Here is a 25,512-nt window from a genome sequence, read left to right as displayed (position 1 = left end):
TTCCTGGATCCAGTGCATTTCACTCAACATGATATCTTCCCGTTGTGTCCATTTTCTAGAGGAGTAGCATTGCATTGTGTGTCCATACCGCATTATCCATTCATCTGATGATGGACACTTTGGTTGATTCCAAATGCTGGCTCTTGTGACCCATCCGCTGTGAACGTGGTGGAGCAGGTATCCGACACACTGTGTTCAAGCCTTTCCGGACACACCCAGTCGTGGACGGCGGGATCACGTGGCCGGTCTATTTCCAGTCTAAGAGATTTTCACAGCCTCCCACAGGGGCTGCAACATTTACCCTCCCACCGGTGGTGTGAGAGTCCCCTTTTCCCACATCCTCGCCTGCGTTTGTTACTCTGTGTTTTGGACTGTGGCCTTTCTGACAGGGGTGAGGTGATACCTCCTTGTGGTTTGATTTATGGTTCCCTGAGGACTAGTGATGTTGAGCATTTTTTTTCTTAATTTGCATTTCTTAAATGCCATTTGCATTTCTTAAAACTGTTGAGTTCCCTTGCCCATTTAACTGGATTGGTTGTTTTGTTGTTGTTGTTGTTGTTGAATTTGTTGTTGATATATTTGGGATGTTAATCCTCAGGGGTTTGCAATTTTTTCCCATCTGGTGGATGTCTCTTCACTCCACTGATCATTTCTCTTGCTGCGCATTCTCATTCGTTTAGCTTTACTTGGATGCCTGTGCTTTGCAGGTCTTGTCCAAGTTGTTCCCTGCGCCAGTGATTTGGAGTTTCCCCTACGTTTTCTTCCAGCAACTTCACAGTCTCGGGTCTCAAATTCAGGTCTTCGATCCATCCTGAGTTGATTTTGTATACGGTGATAGGTATGGCTCTAGTATCACTCACAGACATAGGTATAGGTGTGTGTGTGTGTGTGTGTGTGTGTATTTCCCAGCAGCACCTGTTGAGGTCTGAGCACTTTGTCAAAAATTAGTTGGTGTGTGCATGTGGCTTAATTTCTGGGCTCTCTGTTCTGTTTGATCTATGTATCAATTTTTATGCCAGTGCCATGCTGTTTTGATTACTATAGTGCTGTAATATGCTTTGAAGTCAGGGAATGTGATGCTTCCAGCTTGATTTTTCTTGCTCAGGATCACTTTGGCTACTTGGGGTCTTTTGTGACTTCACATGAATCTAGGATTGTTTTTCTAGTCCTGTAAGGAACCTAAGGAACAGCATTGGCAGTTTGATAGGTATTGCATTGTATCTGTAGATTGCTTTACGTAGTACAGATGTTTTAATGAAATTGATCTCCCTAGCCATGAGCAAGAACACCTTGAGCATTGATGGCAGTGAGGCTCTGAGTCACCCCTATTGTATTGGAGTCGTTCTTTACGTGTGTTTACAGCTTTTAAGCCTGTTTTACTTGCCATCAGGACAGCGTCTCCTGTCCATTTTTGGTTTTGTTTGCCTGGTTTATCTTTTTCCAGGTTTTCACTTTCAGTCTGTGTATCTTTGGGAAGTGAGTTCCTTTTAGGCAGCATATGGTGGGAATGTGTTTTTTTTTTTTTTCTTCTCTCATTTCAGCCAAACTAAGTCTTTTGGTTGGATAATTTAATCCATCTACATGCAAGGTTACTATTGATAGACAAGACCTAACCCTTGTCATTTTGTTGACTGAATAACGACTCTACCTGCTGTTAGTGGATTTGGTGGTCTCATGTGTTTTTACTTCCAGAATTTCTTATAAGGCTGGTCTGGTGGTGGTGAGAGCTGTTGCCTCACTTTTTAAAAATTTATCTATTTATTTGAAGAGTTAGTTACACAGAGAGAGAAGGAGAGGCAGAGAAAGAGAGGCCTTCCATCCACTGGTTCACTCCCTAAATGGCCATAATGGCCAGAGCTGTGCCAATCTGAAGCCAGGAGCTTCTTCCTGGTCTCCCACGTGGGTGCCAGGGCCCAAGGACTTGGGCCATCTTCTATTGCTTTCCCAGGCCACAGCAGAGAGCTGGATCGGAAGTGGAGCAGCCAGGACTCAAACCGGCGCTCATACGGGATGCTGGCACTGCAGGTGGCAGCTTTACCTGCTATGTTACAGTGCCGGCCCCTGCCTCACTTTTAAGCTATGATATTCTTGGAAGTTTTTTCTCTTAGGTCCTTCACTATGTCATCCCAGTCTCTCCTGGCCTGCAGGGTTTCCACGAGAGGTCTGATGCTAATCTGACAGGTTTCCCTTCATACGACCTTGATGCTCCTCTCGTGCTGTCTCTCGGATTCTCTCCTTGTCTTCAACCTTGACAGTTAACTACAGCATGCCTTGGACAAAGTCTTTCCTGGCTGAGTCTGCTTGGGGTTCTTTAAGTTTCAATACCTGGGAAATTTCAACTATTATTTCATTTAGCAGGTTCTCAATGCATTTTCCTTTATTAATATGAACACTTGGTCATTTAATAGTAGCCCGTATTGGCCGGCGCCGCAGCTCAATAGGCTAATCCTCCACCTAGCGGCGCTGGCACACCAGGTTCTAGTCCCGGTGGGGGCGCCGGATTCTGTCCCGGTTGCCCCTCTTCCAGGCCAGCTCTCTGCTATGGCCAGGGAGTGCAGTGGAGGATGGCCCAAGTGCTTGGGCCCTGCACCCCAGGGAGACCAGGAGAAGCACCTGACTCCTGCCTTCGGATCAGCGCGGTGTGCCAGCCGCAGCATGCTGGCCGCGGCGGCCATTGGAGGGTGAACCAATGGCAAAGGAAGACCTTTCTCTCTGTCTCTCTCTCACTATCCACTCTGCCTGTCCAAAAAAAAAAAAAAAAAAAATAGTAGCCCGTATTTCACATAGACTTTCTTCATTCCTTAGGTTATTTCAAAAGTCTTGTCCTGTTAGAAATATGTTAATTGTACTTTTATTGAACTGAGTGAAGACTTCATCTCCAACAACTCCATTTTGTTCCCCGTGAGTGCCGCGTCCTCGGTGGTATCTTCAGGATGTCATTCACTGAGCATCAGCTCTTGCATGTCCCTGGGCTTCCTTGCGTCGCTGTCCTGAACTCGGCAGCTGTCACTTCAGAGTTCCTTTGGTGCAGGCTCTAATCCCAGAGGAGCACTGTGTTCTCCTGGAGGCGTCCTGCTACCTTGCTTCTCCGTCTGTCCTACGTTGACATCTGCATGTCTGGTGTAACTGTCCCCTCATCCTTATGGAGTGGGGCTTATTAGAAAAGAGCTTGTGGTTTAGCAGGAATGCGGGTGCCACGTGGCTTGCTGCTGCGGCTCTGGCTCTATGCAAGCCCGGCAGTGAGGTCGCAGGGACTTATTTTGTCTTGACGTAAGCTGTGTCAGTGACACAGTAGTCTGCTGCACTGGCAGGGACAGCAGTGTGGCTCTGAGGTGAAGACGGTTTCCAAGGTGGGTGCCTTTTGTCCACAGCGAGTTGGTGTCCATCTCCCTGGTGACTGACAGCTGGGGCCTTGTTCTTGGTGCTGAGACCGTGATGGCTGGCCCCTTGTCCTCCTGGCGGGCCCGAGTGGTGCTGGGGCTCTAGGATACAGATGAGCCCTCCCTCAGGTCCTTCAGGAGCATCCCGCTGGAGCTGTGGTTCATAAGGCCAGCAGCCCCGGTCCTAGGACGAGGGGGTGCGGACTGGACCCTTCTCCGGGCATACAGGAGACGGTGCTCAGGACGGGGTGAGCACAGGGAGGGGGGGTGCGGGCAGGTTCTTCCCTAGATTCCAGTGGCACTGAGAAACTTGGAGCTCATTGCTACGGTCCTGGTGTTGCAGGGCATAATGGGGCAATTACACAGATCTCCCAGGGTGGGAGTGGATTTTTTATGGGCTGCTTCTGGTGTTAGCCCATAGAAGGAAGCCAAGGTGAACCCCTGCCCTAGAACTCCCACAGCTGGAGGACGCAGGGACCTGTCCTCTGCCCCACGCGTTGCCCCGACTGACGCTGGGAGGAGAGGAGCCGAGGTAACTGGGCCACGTGGCTGCTGAGCGTGGCACCCTGCAGGAGTGGGGGAGGGGAGGAAGCAATGTGGCTTCCCTGTGCCAAGCCGGGCAGTTGGGACACGAGACCCAGGACTGGGAAAGCGGTCTGTGCCGCCTGGACAGAACCGCGGGCACTCTGAGCCCTGGGGAAGGACTGTGACCCTGGCTGGGCCTGGTCACCTCCGCACGCCAGTGAACGCTGGGACGCCTCGGCTTCCCAGGAGTCCGTGTTCATTTATGCCTGATGAGTGCAGAACGACGCACGAGCTCGGACCCCAAGCCTGGCGCCTCCGCCCAGGAACAGGCGGGTGGGGAGCAGCAGGAGAGGCTCTTCCCTCCCCAGAACAACTCTGACGCCGGAACCAGCAGATCTCGACTCCCAGGGACCTGTGCACTTCACTCGGAAACCCAAGGACGGCCAAGAACACCAGGGCGCAGTCACCGTACGTCCTCCAGGAAGCTGGCGCGAGGGCCATGAAGGAAGAGCCCCCAGAGCGAGGGACACGCGGCGGCCCAGGGAGCAGGTGCAACTGGCAGGGGTGGTGTGGGGGCCTCGGCTGAGCCCCCAGTCCCTCTCCCAGGGCTGCAGCCACCTAGGGTCTCCTGCATTTCGTTCCCATAGGCCAGGGAGCTACGCGCCCGGATGACCCACAGCTGGGGCTCAGAGTCCACTCTGACAGGGCAGAGCAGGGAGCAGCCTCGAGCTACCCAGGGCTGACACAGGGCCTGTTCTGAAGTCCCAAAGAGCCCCGTTCTGGGTTCTGGCGTTTTCCCGTGCAGAGCCAATTTCTCTGCAGTAAGACCCTCCCCAGACCCACACACGCACCTGCAGATGCAAACTCGCTGCGGCCGGGAGGCTGGGCTGTGCGTGAGCTTTACAGACCAGCAGCTGTGACTGGGACCACGGGCGCCTCGAGTCCTGGTCCCTGTGGCACTGCAGGCCCCAGCTTGCCCGTCATCGGCGTCTCTCATCTACGCTCCCCAACCCAGAAGCCAGGCACACACATGACACAGACACATGACGCACCCAGTCGGGAGGCCTGGCCCCCCCCAGACTCACCTTCGAAGCTTCTCCCGGATCTCGGGGTTTTTGATCTCGTTCTTCAGGTCCTCAAAGGTGTGGGCCGCCGAGAGGTTGCAGTAGACCCGGTAGTCATGGTAGGGCGGGATGCCGTGGTCCCGGCCCCGCTGGATGTTGATGGCGGCCAGGTCGAGGGCCACGGTGTGCGCCATGGAGAAGAGCCGCTCGGTGAGCTCCGTGTTGAGCAGCTGGGACGGCACGCGCATCTTCCCGGCCACGCCGAACAGCCCGCGGAGCAGCGGGTCGATGCCGCCCTCGTTGACGATGCGGAACGGGGAGAAGAAGGCCTTGTGCAGGGGGAGGTGGCCCTGCGGGATGGGCGTGAAGTTCTCATCCAGCCGGTAGAGCACGGGGTTGATGAGCGTGTGGCCGAACCTGAAGGCGGCCGTGGCGAACGCGTTGAAGACGCCGGCGTTGACGCTGGGGTCGTAGCCGCGGTACTCGCCCAGCATCTTCATGCCCACCTCCCCCAGCACCTTGGGCAGCCAGTGCCGGAAGGTGATGTGCTGCATCTCGGCCCCCACGAGCTTGCGCGCCTCGTGGTAGACGGTGTCGCCGTCCCAGTGCGGGTTCAGGCGCAGCAGCTCCGTTGCGACGCGGTTGTGCTCGCGCAGCCACAGCGTGTGCATGCTGGTCAGGCCCAGCTGCTCGTTGGCGCGGTGGTCCCCGGCCAGGAAGCAGGGGATGGGGCTCTCGTTCTCGTCCCGCATGCACTCCGTGGGCGGCCCCGCGGCGAAGGGCAGCAGCGGCTTCCCGGACCTCTGCACGATGCCCTGGCGCAGCAGGCCGCGCTGGCTGGCCAGGTCCCGGATGCTGCGGGCCTCGTGCTCCGAGCTCCCGTACACGTTGGAGGCGTCGATGTAGGAGGTGAGCTGGTTGATCTGCTCCCGCGGGTACACGGAGTTCATGAGCAGCGAGGTCATCCCGCTGCCGCACACGGGGCTGGAGCGCACGAAGAACATGCAGCGGGCGCCGCCGCGGGCCCGCGGGTCGCTGGGCGGGATCATGACGGAGAAGCAGGGCGGGTCGCTGCTGCAGGCCGAGCTGCAGTGCTGCCCGTCCGAGAAGCGGGCCTGGCTCAGGGCCACCACCGTGGAGTCCAGGTCGTGGTCCAGGAACTGGCCCCACTGCATGAGCATGTGCGTGAACTCGGCGTCCGGGGTGACGGCCTCCGTGCCGATGAGCGTGGTGGACACCAGGCGGGGCGCGGGCAGCGCGTGCCCGTGGTACAGCCGCTGGGGGTCGATGCCCCGCGGGGTGTTGAAGCCGTTCTCGTACACGGCCTTCAGCAGGCGCTCGAAGGCGGTGAGCGAGGCCCCCCACATGGGGTGCTGCAGGTTGTTGCAGGTGCCGTCGTGGGTCCGGTACTTCTGGTGGAAGCACATGTCCGAGCAGTTGTTCATGCGCCGGTGGGCGGTGCAGCCCGACAGGTTGGCGATGAGGCTCAGGTACTGCGGGGACACCAGGTCGTTGTAGTGGTAACCTGGAACAGGCGAGCGTCACTGGGACGGTGCTGGCCACGCTCAGCAGCCCGGGCCTGCACCCTCCGCTTCACTCTGAACAGTTAGTAAGGCCCCCGTGCACTGGATCCACGGGGCTGCCCCGTCCACAGACGCTGGCAAGACCCTCCTGGAAGCCGAGCCCTGGCTCTGCTCCCACGGCGCCTCCTGCTGCCCAGCCTTCCCAGGGCAGGCCCTCCTCCGCCCAGTCCACCTGAGACCCCCAGGCTTCAGAGGAAACCCCGAGGGGCTCCCCACAGGTGAGGCAGAACCTGCTTCCAGGGCTCTGCGACACAGGGAAGCCCCGTGCTCTGCGGGGGTGGCACCCCGTCCCAGCCAGGGCCCCGCACACCACCTGGGCTCATGGCCTGGCTGACCACCCCTGCCGCTCTGCAGGGCCCAGGCCTCGAGGCCGACTTTATGTTCCTCTGTGGACAGTCTCCTCAGACCCGGGCTGTGCCTGGCCGAGAGCCGACTGCTGCTCTCCTGTGGGACTGACTTGTGGCTCACACTGCTTTTACCTTTCTGCCTCTCTAAGCTTCCAAACCCCGTGTGTCTGCATGCAGCGCCACGGGCCCAGCAAGGCCCTCACCATGGCGTTCCGGCACGGCCTCTGCCTGGGGTCCCGGCCACCCGCTGAGGCAGCCATGAAAGAAAGGCAGGCAGTGGCCAGAAGCCTCACCGGGCAGCTCCTACCCTGTCCTCTCCTCCCACAGGGCCGGCGTGGACGGCACCACGTGTCTGACAGGGAGACAGTGCCCCGTGCACCTGACTGAAGGAGGGGGCGGGGCCGGCCTTAAGCCTTTACCTCCAACATCCCTGGGGGAGGCGGGGGCTGCAGAGCCAGGACACCGAGGGGCGGCTCAGTGGCCGCGAAACGACTGTAGCCATCCATGAGCCTGTGTCTCCTCTGCCTTGTGCTGGTGACAAAAGCTGTGCCCACGGAGGCCACTGGGACACCGCTGAGGCCACCTGGGAAAGCTCTCTCACCTCCCAAGGTGCAGCCGCTGGCTCTCGCCCCACACGGCCTGTGTGTGCACAACTCCGAGTGCACAGCCACTAACGATCGCTGTGGTAACGGGCACAGCGGCGGCCCTGCAGGGTCCCCCCATCCTTTGTCATGCCGTCTGCGGGGGGCGGGGTGCACCTGCCGCACCCTGAGATTCCTGGGAGTCCCAGGGCTGGGGAGCCTCTGCACCGTGGATGCCAGGAGGGCCTTACTTGTCCCATTGAGGTCCACCGTCAGGCCGTGCTGCACGTGGTCCTGGATGAGCTGCAGCGTCCGCTCGAATATCTCCCCAGCCCGGGCGGCCTCCACCGTGTAGGGGTCCCGCGGATACCGGAACAGGGCCAGCAGGTCGTTGGGAGAGCGAGGGCGGCTGCCGCGTGCAGGGAGGGAGACAAGCAGCGACGTCAGCAGCGCCCAAACCCCAGCCACGGCAGCTAACGCCTCTACAGCCACTGGCGCCCCAGGATGCTCCATACCTGACTCATCCAAAGTGGGAGGCAAGAAAACGGACGACACAGACAGAAACCGAGACACTAACAACAGATCGTTAATGAAGCCACCAGAGAAAGCCGGACACGCGTTCAGTCACGAGGCAGGAAACCAATCTGGAACCGCCACCAACTACGCCAGTGACCAGGAGACGGTTTGCTTTTGGCAAACCATTCAGTAGCAACACCCAGGGATGAGCTGCACCTTCCCAATACGCGCCAGGTGGCCCGGGGCGTGTGTCAGGCCGAAGCTGCTGCTTCAGACGGACAGGCCCGAGCTTTGTGCCCGCCCGGACTCTCCCCCGGTCCCCAGCACGGCAGCCCACGCATCTTCGATACCTGTCAAACAGGTGCGTGCGGGTTGAGTTGATGGCTCTGTCCACGGTGGCAATGGCTTCCACGATTGATGTAGCCACGAAGGGGTCCCCGTTGCGACTGACATCGGGAACTGGGGACACAGGGACACAGGCCGCTCTGAGTGCTGTGGTCAGGGCATCCTTCCGCCCTCGGCCACGCCGCTCTCCAACATTCCTCTACTCTTGGGACCAAAGCTGGCTGTGCCAAATTCTACCAGGAGCAGCATTCAGACACCACGGCGGTTACAGACGTCTACCTTTTCTTAAACCTTAAAACTATTCATTCTTCAATTTTAAACTTTACTCATCGAAAGGCAGGCAGGCAAACAGATCTTCCATCTGCTGGTTCATTCCTGAAATGCCCACAACAGTTGGGTCTGGATCAGGCCAAGGCCAAGAACCAGGTGCTCAGTCTGTGTCTCCCAAGAGCTTGGAAGGGACTGAAGCACTTGAACCACGCCAGCTGCCGGCAGGTGCACAGCGGCAGAAAACTGGAACTACAAGTGGGTTAGAGGCCAGGCGCTTGGATGCAGAAGCTGGGCTCCCCCTGCAGCATCCTAAGAGCTGTGCCAGACGCCCACCTCCGTGCTTGTCAATCTGCAACCCCGTGGTACCCACAGCGAGGCAGGGACAACCAGTTCCAGCACAGAGACAGCCTACAGGGTGAATGGCTGAGGCCACTCAGGGGACAGAGGAGCTGGGGCTGTTCTTGGGATCTGTGCGTGTCCTTTCTGGAAGGCCAAGCCTTCCCACCCTACTCACTTCTCCAAGGGTTTGCTTCCTCCCCATCCTGACCCCTCAGTGCCTCCCCAACCCCCTCACACACTGCCCTCACCATACCACACCCCCCACCCTGCACACAACACCATCCATTCATAGTACACACACACCACACACACACTGCACACAACACCAGTCATACTACACCCACACAGCACACCACACATACCACATACACCCCCCCCACTGTACTCACCATACCACACCCCCCACCCTACACACAACACCATCCATTCATAGTACACACACACCGCACACACACTGCACACAACACCAGTCATACTACACCCACACTGCACACCACACATACCACATACACCCCCCCACTGTACTCACCATACCACACCCCCCACCCTACACACAACACCATCCATTCATAGTACACACACACCACACACACACTGCACACAACACCAGTCATACTACACCCACACAGCACACCACACATACCACATACACCCCCCCCACTGTACTCACCATACCACGTGCACACTGCACCACACACACCATGCACACCACACCCCCTACAACTTCTCGGCCCCTGGAGCTGCCCGCTTCTCGGGGCCTCTCCTCATTCCTGTTGCACTTAGCATTCGTGCGGGAGCTGTTTATCACCCAAACGGTCTGTGCCCTTCACTGCGGAGTCGGCTCTGCCCAGGTCACCTACGACACTCGCCCTGAAAAGCCCAAAGGTGAGGTCTTTTTCCTTCAGCAGCCTTGATCTTTCTACAGCTTGGACACAGTAGACCATGACCTCAGTGCAATACTTCCTTCCCCAGGCCAAGGAGACACCAGCGCTCCGGGACACGCCGCCCCGTGCGGGACACACAGCGGGCAGCGGTCTCAGCCAGGCGGCTGCGAGAACGCACCCCGCACAGCCTCTTACCGCTCACGCTGAGCACCATGCTGACCGAGGCGTGGCCGATGGTGTTGCGGGCCACGCACTCGTAGCGGCCGGCGTCCGCCGTCCCCACGTCGTTGATGGTCAGGAATCCCTCGGGGCTGATGTGAAATTTCCCGCTTTCCGTCACCTGGACCCCATCCTGGAGGAAAACCGGCGGCGGTGAGAAAGTGGGGCGGAGGGCACCCAGCGTCCGAGGCCGCACTCAGACCACACCCGGGGGGGTGTCACACGTGACTCCCATGGGCTGTGCACGGTGTGGGGGAGGGCAGCAGAGACTGGCTCTTGGCAACATCCCTGAAAGAACAGGCCTCTGAGCCCAGCACAGACGTCCACGGCAGCCACGGAGAAGGGGCCGCGGCCAGGCCCCCCCGAGAGCTCCGTGTCCCCAGGACACTGCACGTCAACACACTGTTTGGCCCATGTGTGTCCACATGCGTGTGTGTACCTACACACGTGTGTATGGAATCACAGCTGCCCCCACTCTGTGCTCAGAGGTTGTGGCTGCAGGCAGAGGAGTGTGTACACACACAGCAGCAAGAGCCCGGGGTGGGGTCCTAGTGTGTGCCCCTGCCCCTGCCCTGCCCAGGGGGGAGTGCCCTGCCCGGCCCGCCTCACCTTGTTCCAGGTGATGGCCGGCTCCGGCTTCCCCCCGGGGCAGGGGTCCTAGTGTGCTCCCCTGCCCCTGGGGGGAACACCCTGCCCATGCCCCTGCCCTGCCCCTGGGGGGAACACCCTGCCCATGCCCCTGCCCTGCCCCTGGGGGGAACACCCTGCCCATGCCCATGCCCCTGCCCCTGGGGGAGCGCCCGGCACTGCCCGCCTCACCTTATTCCAGGTGATGGCTGTTCTGGCTTCCCCCCGGGGCGGGGGTCCTAGTGTGCTCCCCTGCTCCTGCCCTGCCCCAGGGTGAGCGCCCGGCCTGGCCTGCCTCACCTTGTTCCAGGTGATGGCCAGCTCCAGCTTCCCCCGGGGCGGGGGTCCTAGTGTGCTCCCCTGCCCCTGGGGGGAACGCCCTGCCCATGCCACTGCCCTGCCCCGGGGGGAGCGCCCTGCCTGGGGGGAGCGCCCTGCCCATGCCACTGCCCTGCCCCGGGGGGAGCGCCCTGCCCATGCCCCTGCCCCTGGGGGAGCTCCCGGCCCGGCCCGCCTCACCTTGTTCCAGGTGATGGCTGGCTCCGGCTCCCCTTGGGAGCTGCATGGCAGCTGCACGTTGGTGCCCACCTCCACCGTGAGGTCACTGGGAACGCTGGCGAACACGGGCGTGACTGCAGGGCAGATGCGGGCCATCAGGATAAGGCTTCCCCGGCACGTCAGCCCTCCTCGGTCGGGCCCCCCCAGGGGGATGAGAACCTAGGGCCGGGCCCTGCCCACCGCGGCACCCACAGGTCCTGCCTGCCCCTCATGTCCCACTCTGGGTTCGAGCCAGCGCAGATGCACAAGGAGCCACCCCAGGCCCAGGGCTGTTGGCAGGCCTCTGCCCCCACCCACACCAGCAGGCAGCACGCCTGCTGCAGACTTGCTGAGGCCCAGAGAACAGTGCCTCCAGGAGCCCCAGAGAACAGTGGCTTTGGGACCCTCGGCTGCGGCGGGGCACCATCTGCCTGCTCGGGCATCGGACACACCCATAAAACCCGGGGCACGCAGGCCAGGCTGGGCCACCTACAGTCTGCTGAGACCGGTGGGAAGTCCTCTCAGCCCCACACACGGCCCCACGGGGCCCTCAATGAGCGTCCCTCCTGCAGGCCCCCACCTCCTCTGGTGGCCGGGACCACCGGGGCTCCCACGGTCATGCCAACATTCATGACCTCCGAGCCTCAAATTTATCCTGACTCTGTCGCAAGACATGAGAGGCAGCTGGGGTCTGTCCAGGGGATGGAACAGCCCAAGAATACGTCCCCCAGGACAACAGGAGGACGGGTAGAGGGCGCGCCCATGGTAAGGGAGGGGCGCTGCACCATGCCCAAAGACCCCGTGCCACCTAAACCACCACTCGTACAAGGCACTGAGAGCCCCCAAGTACAAGTTCCCTAGGGGAAAACTGGGTAATAAACTGGCTGACGGAGCCCAACTCCAGCGGCGTCGAGAGACACAGGCGCCCTCGGCGCCCACCCACGCTGGGAACAAGGCTCCGAGGGCAAGGGCGGCTCCCTGAGGTCAGCAGCCCCGGGTTTCCTGGGCAGCGACAGATGCGCCAAGGCCACGTCCACACGTACCTCTGGGCTGCACGGTCAGGTGGGCCACGACCTTCTGGGAGCCGATGATGTTGACCGCCTGGCACTCGTACTGGCCCTGGTCGTGCAGGGCCACCCCAGAGATCCGGAGCGTCCCCGACGACAGGACCAGGTGCCGCCTGTCCACTGAGAGCTGGCTGCCTGCAAGGCGCTCACGTCAGTCAGCAGCTCGGGGCAGGACTTGGGGCGGGGGTGGGCACCCTGCAAACAGCCTCCTGGGGCTGCTCTGCGCCTGGCTCTGGGCACCAAGGACAGCATCGCCGGTCCTATCTGCCCAGCAGACTCGGCCATGCGCCTGCAAGGGCGTGGGGAATGCACGGACAGGGGACGGCCAGGCCTCCACCCCAGGACCACTCAGGGGTCCCCGTGAGGCAGGAGGGATGGGGCCCTGGTTCAGGAGGTGAGGTGGAGCCCAGGGCAGACCAGAACACGGGGGAAAGCCGACAGGGACTCCGGGAACAGTAGAAGCCACTTGTTTCAGTGGCTTCCATCACTGTCCCCAGAAACTCCTGTCCCACAGGCTGCTGGATTTTGCTAAAATGTGGACGAAGGGCAAGACAGAGACCGAGGGGAGAAGGCAGGGCTCTCGCTCCGCCCCACGACACAGCTCTCGGCAGCAAGAGCCATCCTGGGCCACGTCTCACCTCCCTTGGTCCAGGCGATGACCGGCTGCGGGTAGCCCGTGGCCTCACACTGGAAGTCGACCGTCTGCCCCTCGACGGCGATTCTGTCCTCGGGAGTCACGGTGAACTGCGGCAGAGCTGGGGGACAAGGACACAGATGTCGTCCACTATTGATCCACTCTCTAAAAATCAGTTCCGTAACATGATCCAGACTGCACAATACTTTCTGCTATTTCCACTCGTGAAGTAAAACAGCAGAACAACCTTCTATAACACCACGGCCTGTCCCAGTATCTAATGCGAGTTTCCTTGTTCGTATATGCGCAATGCATCCTAATCCCACCCTGGACTTCGGAGCCCTCGCAGGACCGAAACACTTCCTTGAACAATCACTTCATGTTTCTGAAGGATAAAGATCGCCTTTGGGCTTGTGACAACCTCCCGTCTCGATTACAATGTCCGCTGCAGGAGAAAAGTTCCGTAAATTATTAATGACCTGCTTCTATTTTATTTATGCAAAATGGTTTCACCAAAAGTAAAAAAAAAAAAAATCCTCATATTTCGTTGTGAATTAATATGAGAAAAAAATGTCTCCTTCTGCAGGAAAGCGAGCCTCGGGGAAGAGCCGTGCTGGCGTCTCACCCGGGACAGCAGCCGCAGGGCGGTCAGAGCCCCTGCCCGCGACACACCATCGGCGCCGCCTTCTGCACGACCCGGCGGCTCCCGGGGGATTCCAGGCGGGAGGCAGGCACACCGTGGGTACTGAGCACATCAGATTTGGCTCTGTGTTGAACAGCACCATTCTAGAGATGATGAGCACCGGGGGCTGCCCGCCAGGAAGCCTGGAGACAGGCCCCATGTGCGGGGTGACGGCGTCCCGTGCCCGTCTTCCAGGGGGTGTCCTGCCAGCTACCAGGAAGATCCTCCAGAAACTTCCTTGACGAGTCCAGAAGGCGCCACAGGTCTTCAGGGGGCAACTGTGTTCGGCTTCATGTGGGCCGACACCCAACATGCGTTCCTGTTCCACCTCCTCTGCTGTCTCAGCCACCGCGGCTCACTTTTTCTGGATTGAGGCCAACATTCTCTGTGAGCATCCTTAGCACCAGACACAGCATGTGCAAGATAGCACCGGGCAGGCACTGCGCACAGCAGGAGGCCACAGCTGGGGCTGCCGGCGTCCCATCTCACAGTGCCCGGCTGAGGCCTGGCACCTCCACTTCCACGCAGCTTGCTGGCAGGGAGGCAGGAGGTGGTGCCCGTGTGCCTGGACTCCTGCTACCCTCTTGGGAGTTCCCATGGTGCTCCTGGCTGCAGCCTGGACCCATCCTGGCTACTGTGGGCCTTTGGAAAATGAACCAGGAATACCAGTGTCTTCCAAGTAGATATAAATAATAAACAGTTTTTAAAAAGGCAGCATTGGGTGAAAATGCCGAGCACTGGGGCCAGCACTATCCCGCAGTGGGTGAAGCCGCTGCCTGTAGTGCCAGGACCCCATGCGGTTGCTGGTTTGAGTCCCAGGCACTCCATTTCCAGCCAGCTCCCTGCTACTGCCCCTGAGAAGCAACAAATGATGGCCCGAGTGCTTGGGCCCCTGCTACCCGCATGGGGTATGCACGTGAAGCTCCTGACGCCTGGCTTTGGCCTGGCCCCGTCCCTGTTACGGTGGCCATCTGGGGAGTGAACCAGCGGGTGGGAGATTGAGATCTCTCTAACTCTGCTTTTAAATTATTTATTTATTTATTTGAAAGGCAAAGCGCCTAGTCCTGGACCCTCCACTGCCCGGTGCTGTACCTGCCAGCAGGGGAGGGTGGGCAGACACTGAGGGGTTTTCAAAGGGAGCGCCCCTGGGGCACAGCAGACGGGGGCACATGTGGCAGGGCTGTCCCCAGCCCTGCCAGCCCCAGGGCGGAAGATGTGGCTGACATTTGTGAGTGCACAGCCCCCAGCCCTCCCGCCCCCTGGGAGGCTGATCTCATCTCTCAACCTCAATTAGCGTCTGCACGCGGACAGAAATGTCAGCTGGCGCAGCTGCGCAGGGGAGTGCGGTGGTGAAGGGGGTGGGGGGGGAGTTAGTTACGTGACTTGACTTCCAGGATGAGGCCATTTGCACAAAAACCACGCCCCCAAATCAAAACCACCAATGTGGGTATGCGGAGACAGCTTGGGAGCCAGACGCCCAAGGAGCAGACAGGGCACGGGGGCGGGCAGGGAGGGCGGGGGAGGCGTGGTAGAAAGCAGCCATGCCGTTCTATGGCAATCTGAAGATAACCAGCAAAAGCCTCAACACCAAAGGCACTCGCAGGACCCCGTGTGCAAAAACGGGGGCTTCAGGAAGCAGCACCCCAGATCTGCGGGTGTCGGGCTGGCCCTGTGTGCGTCTGCACACGCTCGACACGGCAGCCAGCCACAACGCCCTTCTGTGCAGGACACGAGCTGATGGCCACATCCTTGGAACTCGGCTGCGGAGTGCTGAGGGTCGTGGGTAAAAGCACGGCGAGGAAGCAGGAAACTGCGGCGGGCGGAGCTCGAGGGGCCCCCGGGTGCGGTGCCCCAGGCCCCCGTGGCTCGCGGACCTACCCTGGACGATGATGAAGGCGGTGGCCTGGATGCTCTCAGCTCCGCTGGACGCAAAGCAGGCGTACTCCCCGCTGTCCGCCTGCACCACGTTCTGTATGTAGAGCCCACCGGAGGGCGTGATGTTCACCCGCGGGTCGGCGGGCAAGGGCGTGTGGTCCCCGCGGGTCCAGGTGATCCTGGGCGGAGGGTGGCCCGTGGCGCTGCACTCCAGGGTGACGCTCTCGCCCACCAGCACCTCCGTGTTCTGTGGCTGGATTACAAAAGTGGGTCGAGCTGTCACAGACAGAAATCCTCAATTAATTTCTTCCACCTTAAATTTTTGCTCGATTTTTTTTTCCTATGGTCAGGCTACTCATTCTGTTTTCCTCCAAAATAAATGGAAAAAACGAATCACACACTTTCCTTATTTCTAATAAAATGTATGGACAGTGAAAAGGTCTGTGGCCCAAGGCCAGACGACTACACTGAGATAATATTCTTCAACACAATCCAGAAAAAACCCACTTACTAATGCGCTTCAGGGGAGGGTTTCTGTGGAGACAGTCACATAGAGGAGGGGTGGAGACAACTACAGAGAGCACACACTGACATGGGACACGTGGTCCTCACTGCACACTGACACGGGACACGTGGTTCTCACTGCACACCAACACAGAACACGGGAACTCTCACTGCATACTGACACGGAACACGGGAACTCTCACTACACACTGACACGGACCACGTGGTTCTCACTATACACTGACATGGAACACGGGAACTCTCACTACACACCGACACGGAACACGTGGACTCTCACTACACAGTGACACAGAACACGTGGACTCTCACTACACACAGACACAGAACACGTGGTTCTCACTACACACAGACACGGAACACGTGGTTCTCACTATACACTGACAAGGAATATGTAGTTCTCACTGCACACTGACATGGACCACGTGAATTCTCACTACACAGTGACATGGACCACGTGGACTCTCACTGTACACGCTGACAAGGAACACATGGACTCTCATTACACACTGACATGGAACATGTGAACTCTAGCTACACACTGACACAGATCACGTGGACTCTCACTACACATTGACAGGGAACACATGAACTCACTACACAGTGACACAGAACACATGGTTCTCACTGCACACTGACACAGACCACGTGGACTCTCACTGCATGCTGACATGGAACACGTGGTTCTCACTATACACTGACATGGAACACGGGAACTCTCACTACACACCGACACGGAACACGTGGACTCTCACTATACACAGACATGGAACACGTGGTTCTCACCGTACACACTGACATGGAACATGTAGTTCTCACTACACACAGACACGGAACACGTGGTTCTCACTATACACCGACATGGAACATGTAGTTCTCACTGCACACTGACATGGACCACGTGAATTCTCACTACACAGTGACATGGACCACGTGGACTCTACTGTACATGCTGACAAGGAACATGTGAACTCTAGCTACACACTGACATGGAACATGTGAACTCTAGCTACACACTGACACAGATCACATGGACTCTCACTACACACTGACAGGGAACACGTGAACTCTCATTACACACTGACACAGATCACATGGACTCTCACTACATGCTGACACGGACCATGTGGACTCTCACTAGACAGTGACATGGACCATGTGGACTCTCACTGTACACGCTGACAAGGAACACATGGACTCTCATTACACACTGACATGGAACATGTGAACTCTAGCTACACACTGACACAGAACATGTGGACTCTCACTACACGCTGGCACGGACCACATGGATTCTCACTAACACCAACATGGAAGACGTGGACTCTCACTACACACTGACAAGGACCACGTGGACTCTCACTTGTATACACTGACACAGAACACGTGGACTCTCACTACACACTGACATGGAACATGTGAACTCGAGCTACACACTGACATAGAACATGTGGACTCTCACTACATGCTGACAAGGACCACATGGACTCTCTCTGTACATGCTGACATGGAACACATGAACTCTCATTACACACTGACAGGGAACATGTGGACTCTCACTACATGCTGACACAGACCACGTGGACTCTCACTACATGCTGACACGGACCATATGGATTCTCACTACACAGTGACATGGACCACGTGGACTCTCACTGTACACGCTGACAAGGAACACATGGACTCTCATTATACACTGACATGGAACATGTGAACTCTAGCTACACACTGACACAGATCACGTGGACTCTCACTACACATTGACAGGGAACACGTGAACTCACTACACAGTGACACGGAACACGTGGACTCACTGTACACGCGGACACGGAACACGTAGACACACTGTGGAGGCACCCACTGACATGGGACACCTTCAGACACACAACCACATGGATCAAAACCCAAGGTCTGGGCACCTCTTACCCAAGAACGATCCTGATAGGACTGTAACCTACTGACATGTTTATATAACATGACATATACGCAAATCCTAGAACCAAGAAAGCTCCAAAAGTCGGCATTATTTTGTAACTTAATTGCTTGCAGAACCTGGTCCCTCTCCCATGAAGGAGCCGCTGGCCTTGGTCTGCCCCATCTGTGGAGACTGTCACACCGCGTGCTGTGCAGTGGCTCCGTCAGCAGCAGCAGCTGGTTCTGAACTATGCTCCGTCATCCTAAACAAACTGCCACGCCTCTGCATCTGCCAGCGCAGGGCCCAAAGTGCTATGGATAAAGGATAGGGACCGGTGATGACAAGAGATCTGGAAAAATGCACACGCACTCCCCACGCCAGCTTGGTAAATCACGGTGCACCGAGGCACGGAATTCTACACGGCTGCGCAAAGGAAAAGTCACACAGCTCGTCACGTGTGGACACAACGGAGCAGGAAGCTTTCTGAGATGAGCCTTACACGTGCTCGCTTTTGTAGAAAGACGGAGAATAAACCACCAAGAGTACTCTGGGTAGTGCGCTGGGCTGGGCTTTAGGTGGGTGAGAGAAACAAGAGGGGGAGTTCCTAAGTTTTTGTCTGTGTTAATGTTGTGGTAATCAAGTGTCTGTGACAAGGAAACAGTTCACTTCCATAGCTGGTGTGGAGGTGGCAGAATACAGACAGTCACCCTCTTGGAACCTGTCAGGGGTCACGGTGTATCCGCCCTGATAGAGAACAGCGCTCCAGCCCGACAGCACCACTTCCGGGATGTGGAGCCTGTGGAGGCCCACAGGCCCCTGCTGTCACCACCGCAGGGCAGCGCGCTCTGCACAGGACCTGCACCGCCGCCGGGGGCTTCGGCCACACAGTCCTCGTGCTGCTCCTGAGCTCTGTGTGGTGCTGAACGAGTGCGGAGACAGCGTGCGAGTGCTGCGTGCGGCCATGTTCCCATGAAAACTCGGACACTGGCTGGCGCCACGGCTCACCAGGCTAATCCTCCGCCTTGCGGCGCCAGCACACTGGGTTCTAGTCCCGGTCGGGGCGCCGGATTCTGTCCCAGTTGCCCCTCTTCCAGGCCAGCTCTCTGCTGTGGCCCGGGAGTGCAGTGGAGGATGGCCCAAGTGCTTGGGCCCTGCACCCCATGGGAGACCGGGAGAAGCACCTGGCTCCTGCCATCGGATCAGCGCGGTGCACCGGCCGCAGTGCGCTGGCCGCAGCGGCCATTGGAGGGTGAACCAACTGCAAAGGAAGACCTTTCTCTCTGTCTCTCTCTCTCACTGTCCACTCTGCCTGTCAAAAAAAAAAAAAAAAAGAAAACTCGGACACTGAGACTTGATCACCACGTGTTATCAGATGCTATTCTTCTAAGACTGCCACTAAAACTGTAAAACCCGCAGCTAACACAGAGACAGAACATGCGGCGGGGCCAGGGCGGCCTGTCGGGGGTCGGGGAGGGGTCACCCCGCAGGGCGGCAGCTGGGCCGCCTGCCGCCCCCACAGTCCCGGGGCACAAGGTGGCACGCGCGTCCTGTGTGTCCCAGGGCTGCAGCAGCCCACCCCCCACAGGAGCTCAGGCTGTCACTCCTGAGAAAGGAGCAGGAATTGACAGCGGAAGTACGCGCAGGACGCTCAGGCCACAGAGGGCGGGCCGCTCCTGTCCAGGAGTCGCTGCACCTGCAAACACAGCGACTCTGCAGCTCCAGCATCCCTGCCGACCACCTCACGCCTGCTCCCCGCACACCCCGTCCGGAGCACCTCTCAAGCGCCTCGGTGTGGTCCCCGGGGGCTCGGGCTCAGCGCCTCGGGCTAAAGGGATGGTGTTCAAGGCCTGCGCCCTGGCCACAGCATTTGCTCCCTGGGGTTTTCTCTGAGCTGAGCGTCGGCAGCTAGGACTTCTCGTCCACGCAGACACACTGTGTCCACGCAGGGAGGCAGCAGGTATGCACGCACCAGCCCAGTTTACAGGGTGCAGAGAACCCAGAGAAGTCACGCAAAACCACCCACAAGCTGTCGGGTGGCGTTTACGACGGCCTGACATCAAATGCCAGGGCAACACTGACCCTGGAGGGACCTGTGAGGCCAGACACAGAGGAGGCTGCAGACTGGCCTGGGGAGCACGCGGAGTCTGCAAACCCCACAGGGGCTGGGAGGAGGGGGCCCCAGGTCACGGGGACCTGGGGGAAGGAGGGGACCCCAGGGCACAGGACCTGGAGGAACGGGGGGTCCCAGGTCATGGGGACCTGGGGGAAGAAGGGGACACCAGGGCACTGGGACCTGGAGGAGGGAGGGGGGCCCCAGGGCACAGGGACCTGGGGGTAAGGAGGAAGACCCCAGGGCATGAAGATCTGGGGGAAGGAGGGGACCCCAGGGCACAGGGACCTGGAGAAAGGGGGGACCCCAGGTCATGGGGACCTGGAGGAAGGAGGGGACACCAGGGCACTGGGACCTGGAGGAGGGAGGGAGGCCCCAGGGCACGGGGACCTGGGGGGAAGGAGGAAGACCCCAGGGCACGAAGATCTGGGGGAAGGAGGGGACCCCAGGGCACAGGGACCTAGAGGAAGGGGGGACCCCAGGTCATGGGGAGCTGGAGGAAGGAGAGGGACCCCAGGTCATGGGGACCTGGAGGAAGGAAGGAGTCCCAGGGTACAGGGACCTGGGGGAAGGAGGGGGACCCCAGGAGGGCATGGGGACCTGGGGGAAGGAGAGGGACCCCAGGAGGGCATGGGGACCTGGGGGGAAGGAGGGGGGCCCCAGGGCACAGGGACCTGGGGGAAGGAGGGGACCCCAGGAGGGCATGGGGACCTGGGGGAAGGAGGGGACCCCAGGAGGGCATGGGGACCTGGGGGAAGGAGGGGACCCCAGGAGGGCATGGGGACCTGGGGGAAGGAGGGGGACCCCAGGAGGGCATGGGGACCTGGGGGAAGGAGGGGACCCCAGGTCAGAGGGACCCGGGGGGTCTTGGGGTCAAGGCTGCTCTCCCTGGAGTGAGACTCCCGGGACTTCTCCCAGGCCCTGGTTCCTGCCCTGGCCAGACCCTGGGTTAACACACTGAGGAGGAAGGAGCTCGTGACCCTGGGCTGGAGAGCATGCTGTGTGCCCTTGGCTCTGGCTTTGCGCTGAAATTTGTAATGAGGCGTCAGTATTCTGGATAGGGCTGTTCCACGCAGCACCAGGCTTCCACCTTCTTTTAGAGAACCAAAGGCAAAAGAGAGGCCGCGCGGTCCTGGTCTCTGGGCCATCCCTGCCTGAGGTGTCCACGCAGGGTGAGCAAGGCCCCGACAGCACCTGGGCCTAGTGCGGCCTCCTCGGCAGAGCCTGGGACGGGAGCGCCTGGGGCTGCGGTGCAGGCCCCGGTCCAGCCAGCTGGGTGCAAGGGGAGGAGGAAGCGGACGGTGAGGGGTGCCCCAGACGCCCTCCACGTACCTGGAGACCCAAAGTACCTGAGGGTCACCTCCTGCGTCTTCACCTCCCCGGCCACATTCTTGGCCATGCACTGGTAGACGCCCTGGTCGGTCTCCTGGGTGTTCTGGATCATCAGGGTGCCGTCGTCCAACAGGTTTAAGCGGGAATCTGTCTTCATGCTCAGCTCGTTACTACGGAGACACAAGGTTAGAGGCACGAGGGAATGCCACATTGTCCCCAGCGTGGTGGGAGCCTGTGGCACCCGGAGACAGCAGGGCACCTGCCTCCCAGAAGCACCTCCCTTGTCGGCCGCCCGACCCACGCGGCGACTCTGGAGAAGGCCCCCGTGAGTCTGAACCCCTGCGTGACTCTCCCATTTACATTCATTTTTCACATGCTCAATCTCAGTTCTCAAGAGCTACTGACTTCCAAAGGGAAGAAAATAAAAAGTAAATCAAAAAACTTCAGGGCAGGGCTGGGGTGCAGCAGAGTAAGCAGCTGCTGGGGGTGCCGGGGACCTCGGCCTGCCTCCGCCTTCTGAACCGGCTCCCTGCTAACGCACCTGGGAGGCAGGCGACTTGGCTCAAGCACTGGGGGCCCCGCCTCCCACGCGGGAGACCCGGATGGGGCTCCTGCCTCCGCCTGTGGGCCGGCCCGTCCCGGCTGTGTGGTGTCTGGAGGGTGCATCAGCAGATGGGGTCTGTCTGTCTGTCTGTCTCGCTCCTCCTTCCCTCCTTATTGCTATTTCTGTCACTGACTCAACAAATGAAAAAGAATAAATGTGAAACATTAAAGGAAAGATTTTCCTTTGTTTCTGGTGAACGACAAAAAGGCAGAAATGCAATCGCACGTCATTACAAGCAGAAGACACACCCACATGGCCCTGACCTGCAGCTCTGGACGGCCGCCCTCCTGGGATGCGGAGGAGAGCAGGCCCCGCACGCGGGCGGCCTCAGTGATCAGACGCTGCAGCCTCCCGGCCAGAGCAGAGTGGACACTGCCAGAGGGCAGCGGTGTGGACATAGCCTCCGCTCCCTCCCCAGCAGCAGCGGCCCTCAGGGGCCCTGACGGCCCAGCGCCCCTGCTCAGCTGCTGCGTGGCAGGCGGGGGGCACAGGTGATCTTGCCCTTTGCACCTGGGAGAGGCAGGGAGGGTGACGCAGGCTCTCCGGGGGGTAGTCGAGCCCGCAGGGTGTCGGGGGGACTCGGTGACATGGGGCTGCTGCTGCCGGACCCAACTCACTTGTTTCGGAGCCAGATGATCTCGGGCTTGGGGTTGCCCTCGGCTCGGCAGGTGAAGTACACGGTGTTGCCCGAGGTCACGTCGGCGTCCTGGGGCTCTGACGTGATCCGCGGCCGCTCTGCGCCAACAGAGGAGACCCGTGAGTGCGAGACGGTGGGGTGGTGTAGACCACGGGAGCCCAGACCAGCCCCGCCGGGAGAGATCAGACATTCCGCACAAGGCCCAGAGGCCCACAGGCGGCAGATGTGGGGAGGGCCCCACCCTCGCCCACACAGCCTCTCCTCAACACCCCTCAAGGAAGCGAATGCAGGGACCCTGAAGAACCCGCCTCTCACAGGAGGATGCCCCAGAGCGCTGAAGACACAGGGACGCCGACACCCTCAGGGGCAGCTCCCATCCCCCACCCACCTGCCAAGGAGGGCTGTGTTGCCCTCGCCCAGGCCTGGGAGCAGCAATGCCCATGACTCCCCAGGCCTGCACTTGAACCTTGGCAGCTCTGGGTGGGCACGAGGGTGGGCCTGCAACTTCCCTCCAGGCCCCCAGCTCCTGTCTGGTCACCACGCTCGCCTGGCCCTGTACCCACGTGGGAGACCAGGACGGAGCTCCGGGCTCCTGGCTTTGGCCTGGCCCAGGCCTGGACATTGTGAACACTTGAAGAGTGAACCCACAGATGGAAGATCTCTGACACTCTGCCTTTCAAATATGGAAGCATCTTCAAAATAAATAAACAAAAGATGAGAGAAAGCAGAATAATTTATAAGGCATATTCTGTCCTGCCACTCAATGTGATTTGGTCTTCTTGGGGTACTTTTTACACTGAGGGACTGCATCCACGCAGCAAAATGCACACACCCATGGAGGTGGCCACTGCCAACCGTGCACCCTGGGGGGCACCTGTGCGGAAAGCAGAGCACGCCACTCCGGCCTCAACCCCGCAGGTGAGCTCCCCAGCCTGCAGCTGCCACCCTGGGCACAGGCCTCCGGACGGGAGCAAGGGCAGCTCACTGCGCTCATGCTTGCAAAGAGACAAGAAAAACCCACGTTTCTCACCAGGTGCGGAACAGCTTTTTGTTTTTGTTTTTGTTTTTAAAGCACTTACCTATTTTAAAGTCAGAGAGAGAGAGAGAGAGAGAGAGAGCACTTCTACCCACTGTCACTCCCCAAATGTCCACAACAGCCAGGGCTGGGCCAGGCCGAAGCCAGGAGCTTCCTCCAGGTCTCCCATGTGGGTAGCAGGGGCCCAAGCGCTTGGGTCATCTTCCGCTGCTTTCCCAGGCCATTAGCAAGGAGCTGGGTCAGAAGAGGAGCAGCCAGGAGTGGAACTGGCTACCCCACTGCACCACAGGGCTGGGCCCTGAACAGCACCTCACAGACAAATGGCGGAGCCAGGCCCAGAGAGGAAGGCCCCTCCCTGCAGGGCCCACTCACCACAGTTCAGCTCCTCCGGGGTGATGGTGGCCACCGAGCGCCCTTGGATGCGTCTGGGGAACTCGCAGGTGGCGGCCGCCTGCGCGTTGCCCGACTGGGCATAGGTGCGCAGCAGGTCTGCCAGCCACAGGATCCCACAGTCACAGTGCAGCGCGTTGGAGTCCAGTCGGCTGTGGGAAAGCGATGGCCGGTCAGACACGGGGTTGCACGAGGCACTGCCCCTCCCCCATGGGCCCCGAATCCACAGGCTCGCTGTGGGGACAGCTGGGCGTCCCGCACCAGGAGGGGCGTGTTTCCTGTGCCAGGAGACCTGCCCTGCCTGAGGGGGAATGAGGCAGGGACACGCACAGGGACAGAAAGGACCCAAGTGGCACGAGACGAGGGGTTGAGGGCCGTAGGCCTGCAGACAACAGCATGAAGCCAGCCCACGCGCCATGGACTTGGGATCCTGTCTGACTCCTGTGTTCTCTCGCTCAGTCCCCACACCCCCCTACATGGACCTGACCATGGCCGTGGAGCTGCAGGTCAGTGTCCAGGAAGCCCCAGGTCCCCTCCCACAGGCAACAGAACCTTCCCCGGGGGAACAACGGTTTGTGCGCCAAGCAGACGGGCGGAGTACGAGTTCCAGACAGGGACACTCGCCCTCTGACCGGTCGGCACAGTGCTCTGCCGATATGCAGGGCTGACATCCGGGGAGCAGCTCAGCCAGGGCCACGGAGCTGCTGTGGCCCCGGGCTGGCACTGTCACAGCCGGGTGCTGGCCCCAGGACACCAACTCGGAAGGGCTGGGCATAGAACAGGCCCCCAGCCAGAGTGGCCATTCCCCGGGGGCAGTACTGCACCTGTGAGGGGACGGCCGCCTGCCAAGGCACCCACCAGGGTAACAGGACCGTGGGCAGTGGGGGGACTGGGTGCCCACAAGAAGGGGTGGCCCTGGCTGTCCTTCCACACCCAGCAAACCATCAGCAGGAGAGGCACGGCTGCCCTCTGCTCTGAGGCCAGAGTGGGGCTGCCTGGGGCTGGGGTCCCAGGAAGGCCAGGCTAGCAATAGCTGTGGACACAGCGGCCAGGGCAGGAGGAGCCCTGTGGGTGCGTTGGCAAAACCCTCATGGACCTCCCCTCGGCTTCCAGGCAGGGGAAGGGAGACCGGGCTCATCAAGGGCCCAGCTTCCCCCACAAGGACGCCTGTGCTGTCCAGGAGGCCAGGCGGGCCAGCATGGTTGCCAGGGTAACCCACCCCTCGGCCCCGAGCCGTCCGGGCATTTCTGAAGCCTTCACTGGCATTTCCACAGCCTGCCTCGCCCCTACCTATCCAATAGAGGTGGTGACAGATTTCTGTACCCTAAAGAAAAGCTTCGGCCCTCACGGAGCCTCACTGAGGAGCAAAACTAACCAGCGGCCACTTGGGTCTGGGGCCTGCTCCTCGGGGGACACACAGCCACGTGGCTGAGAGCACCGGGCTGCAGACACCCGGGGACAGGGGCGTGGCCAGAGAGGCCAGCACCCCCC

The 25,512-nt window shown here is 59.7% G+C and overlaps 1 protein-coding gene across 2 annotated transcripts in view; it reads right to left on the bottom strand.

Annotated features, from left to right (window-relative positions):
* PXDN (peroxidasin) overlaps positions 1 to 25,512 on the bottom strand; it is a 74,331-nt gene that overhangs the window by 8,060 nt on the left and 40,759 nt on the right. For both annotated transcript variants that reach the window (XM_070069761.1, XM_070069762.1), the window contains 11 exons: positions 24,004 to 24,173; positions 22,576 to 22,693; positions 21,355 to 21,524; positions 15,479 to 15,751; positions 12,923 to 13,039; positions 12,261 to 12,419; positions 11,200 to 11,312; positions 10,030 to 10,186; positions 8,347 to 8,455; positions 7,732 to 7,889; positions 4,991 to 6,494 (listed from right to left, as the gene is read on the bottom strand). In XM_070069761.1, coding sequence (XP_069925862.1) covers positions 4,991 to 6,494; positions 7,732 to 7,889; positions 8,347 to 8,455; positions 10,030 to 10,186; positions 11,200 to 11,312; positions 12,261 to 12,419; positions 12,923 to 13,039; positions 15,479 to 15,751; positions 21,355 to 21,524; positions 22,576 to 22,693; positions 24,004 to 24,173 — 3,048 coding nt within the window. The remainder of the gene's footprint in view (positions 1 to 4,990; positions 6,495 to 7,731; positions 7,890 to 8,346; positions 8,456 to 10,029; positions 10,187 to 11,199; positions 11,313 to 12,260; positions 12,420 to 12,922; positions 13,040 to 15,478; positions 15,752 to 21,354; positions 21,525 to 22,575; positions 22,694 to 24,003; positions 24,174 to 25,512) is intronic.

This window comes from Oryctolagus cuniculus, chromosome 2, assembly GCF_964237555.1.
Source record: "Oryctolagus cuniculus chromosome 2, mOryCun1.1, whole genome shotgun sequence".
In the NCBI taxonomy this organism is placed as follows: Eukaryota; Metazoa; Chordata; class Mammalia; order Lagomorpha; family Leporidae; genus Oryctolagus; species Oryctolagus cuniculus.
Note: the sequence above shows the minus strand (reverse complement) of the source record. Positions and strands in the feature narration are given on the sequence as shown.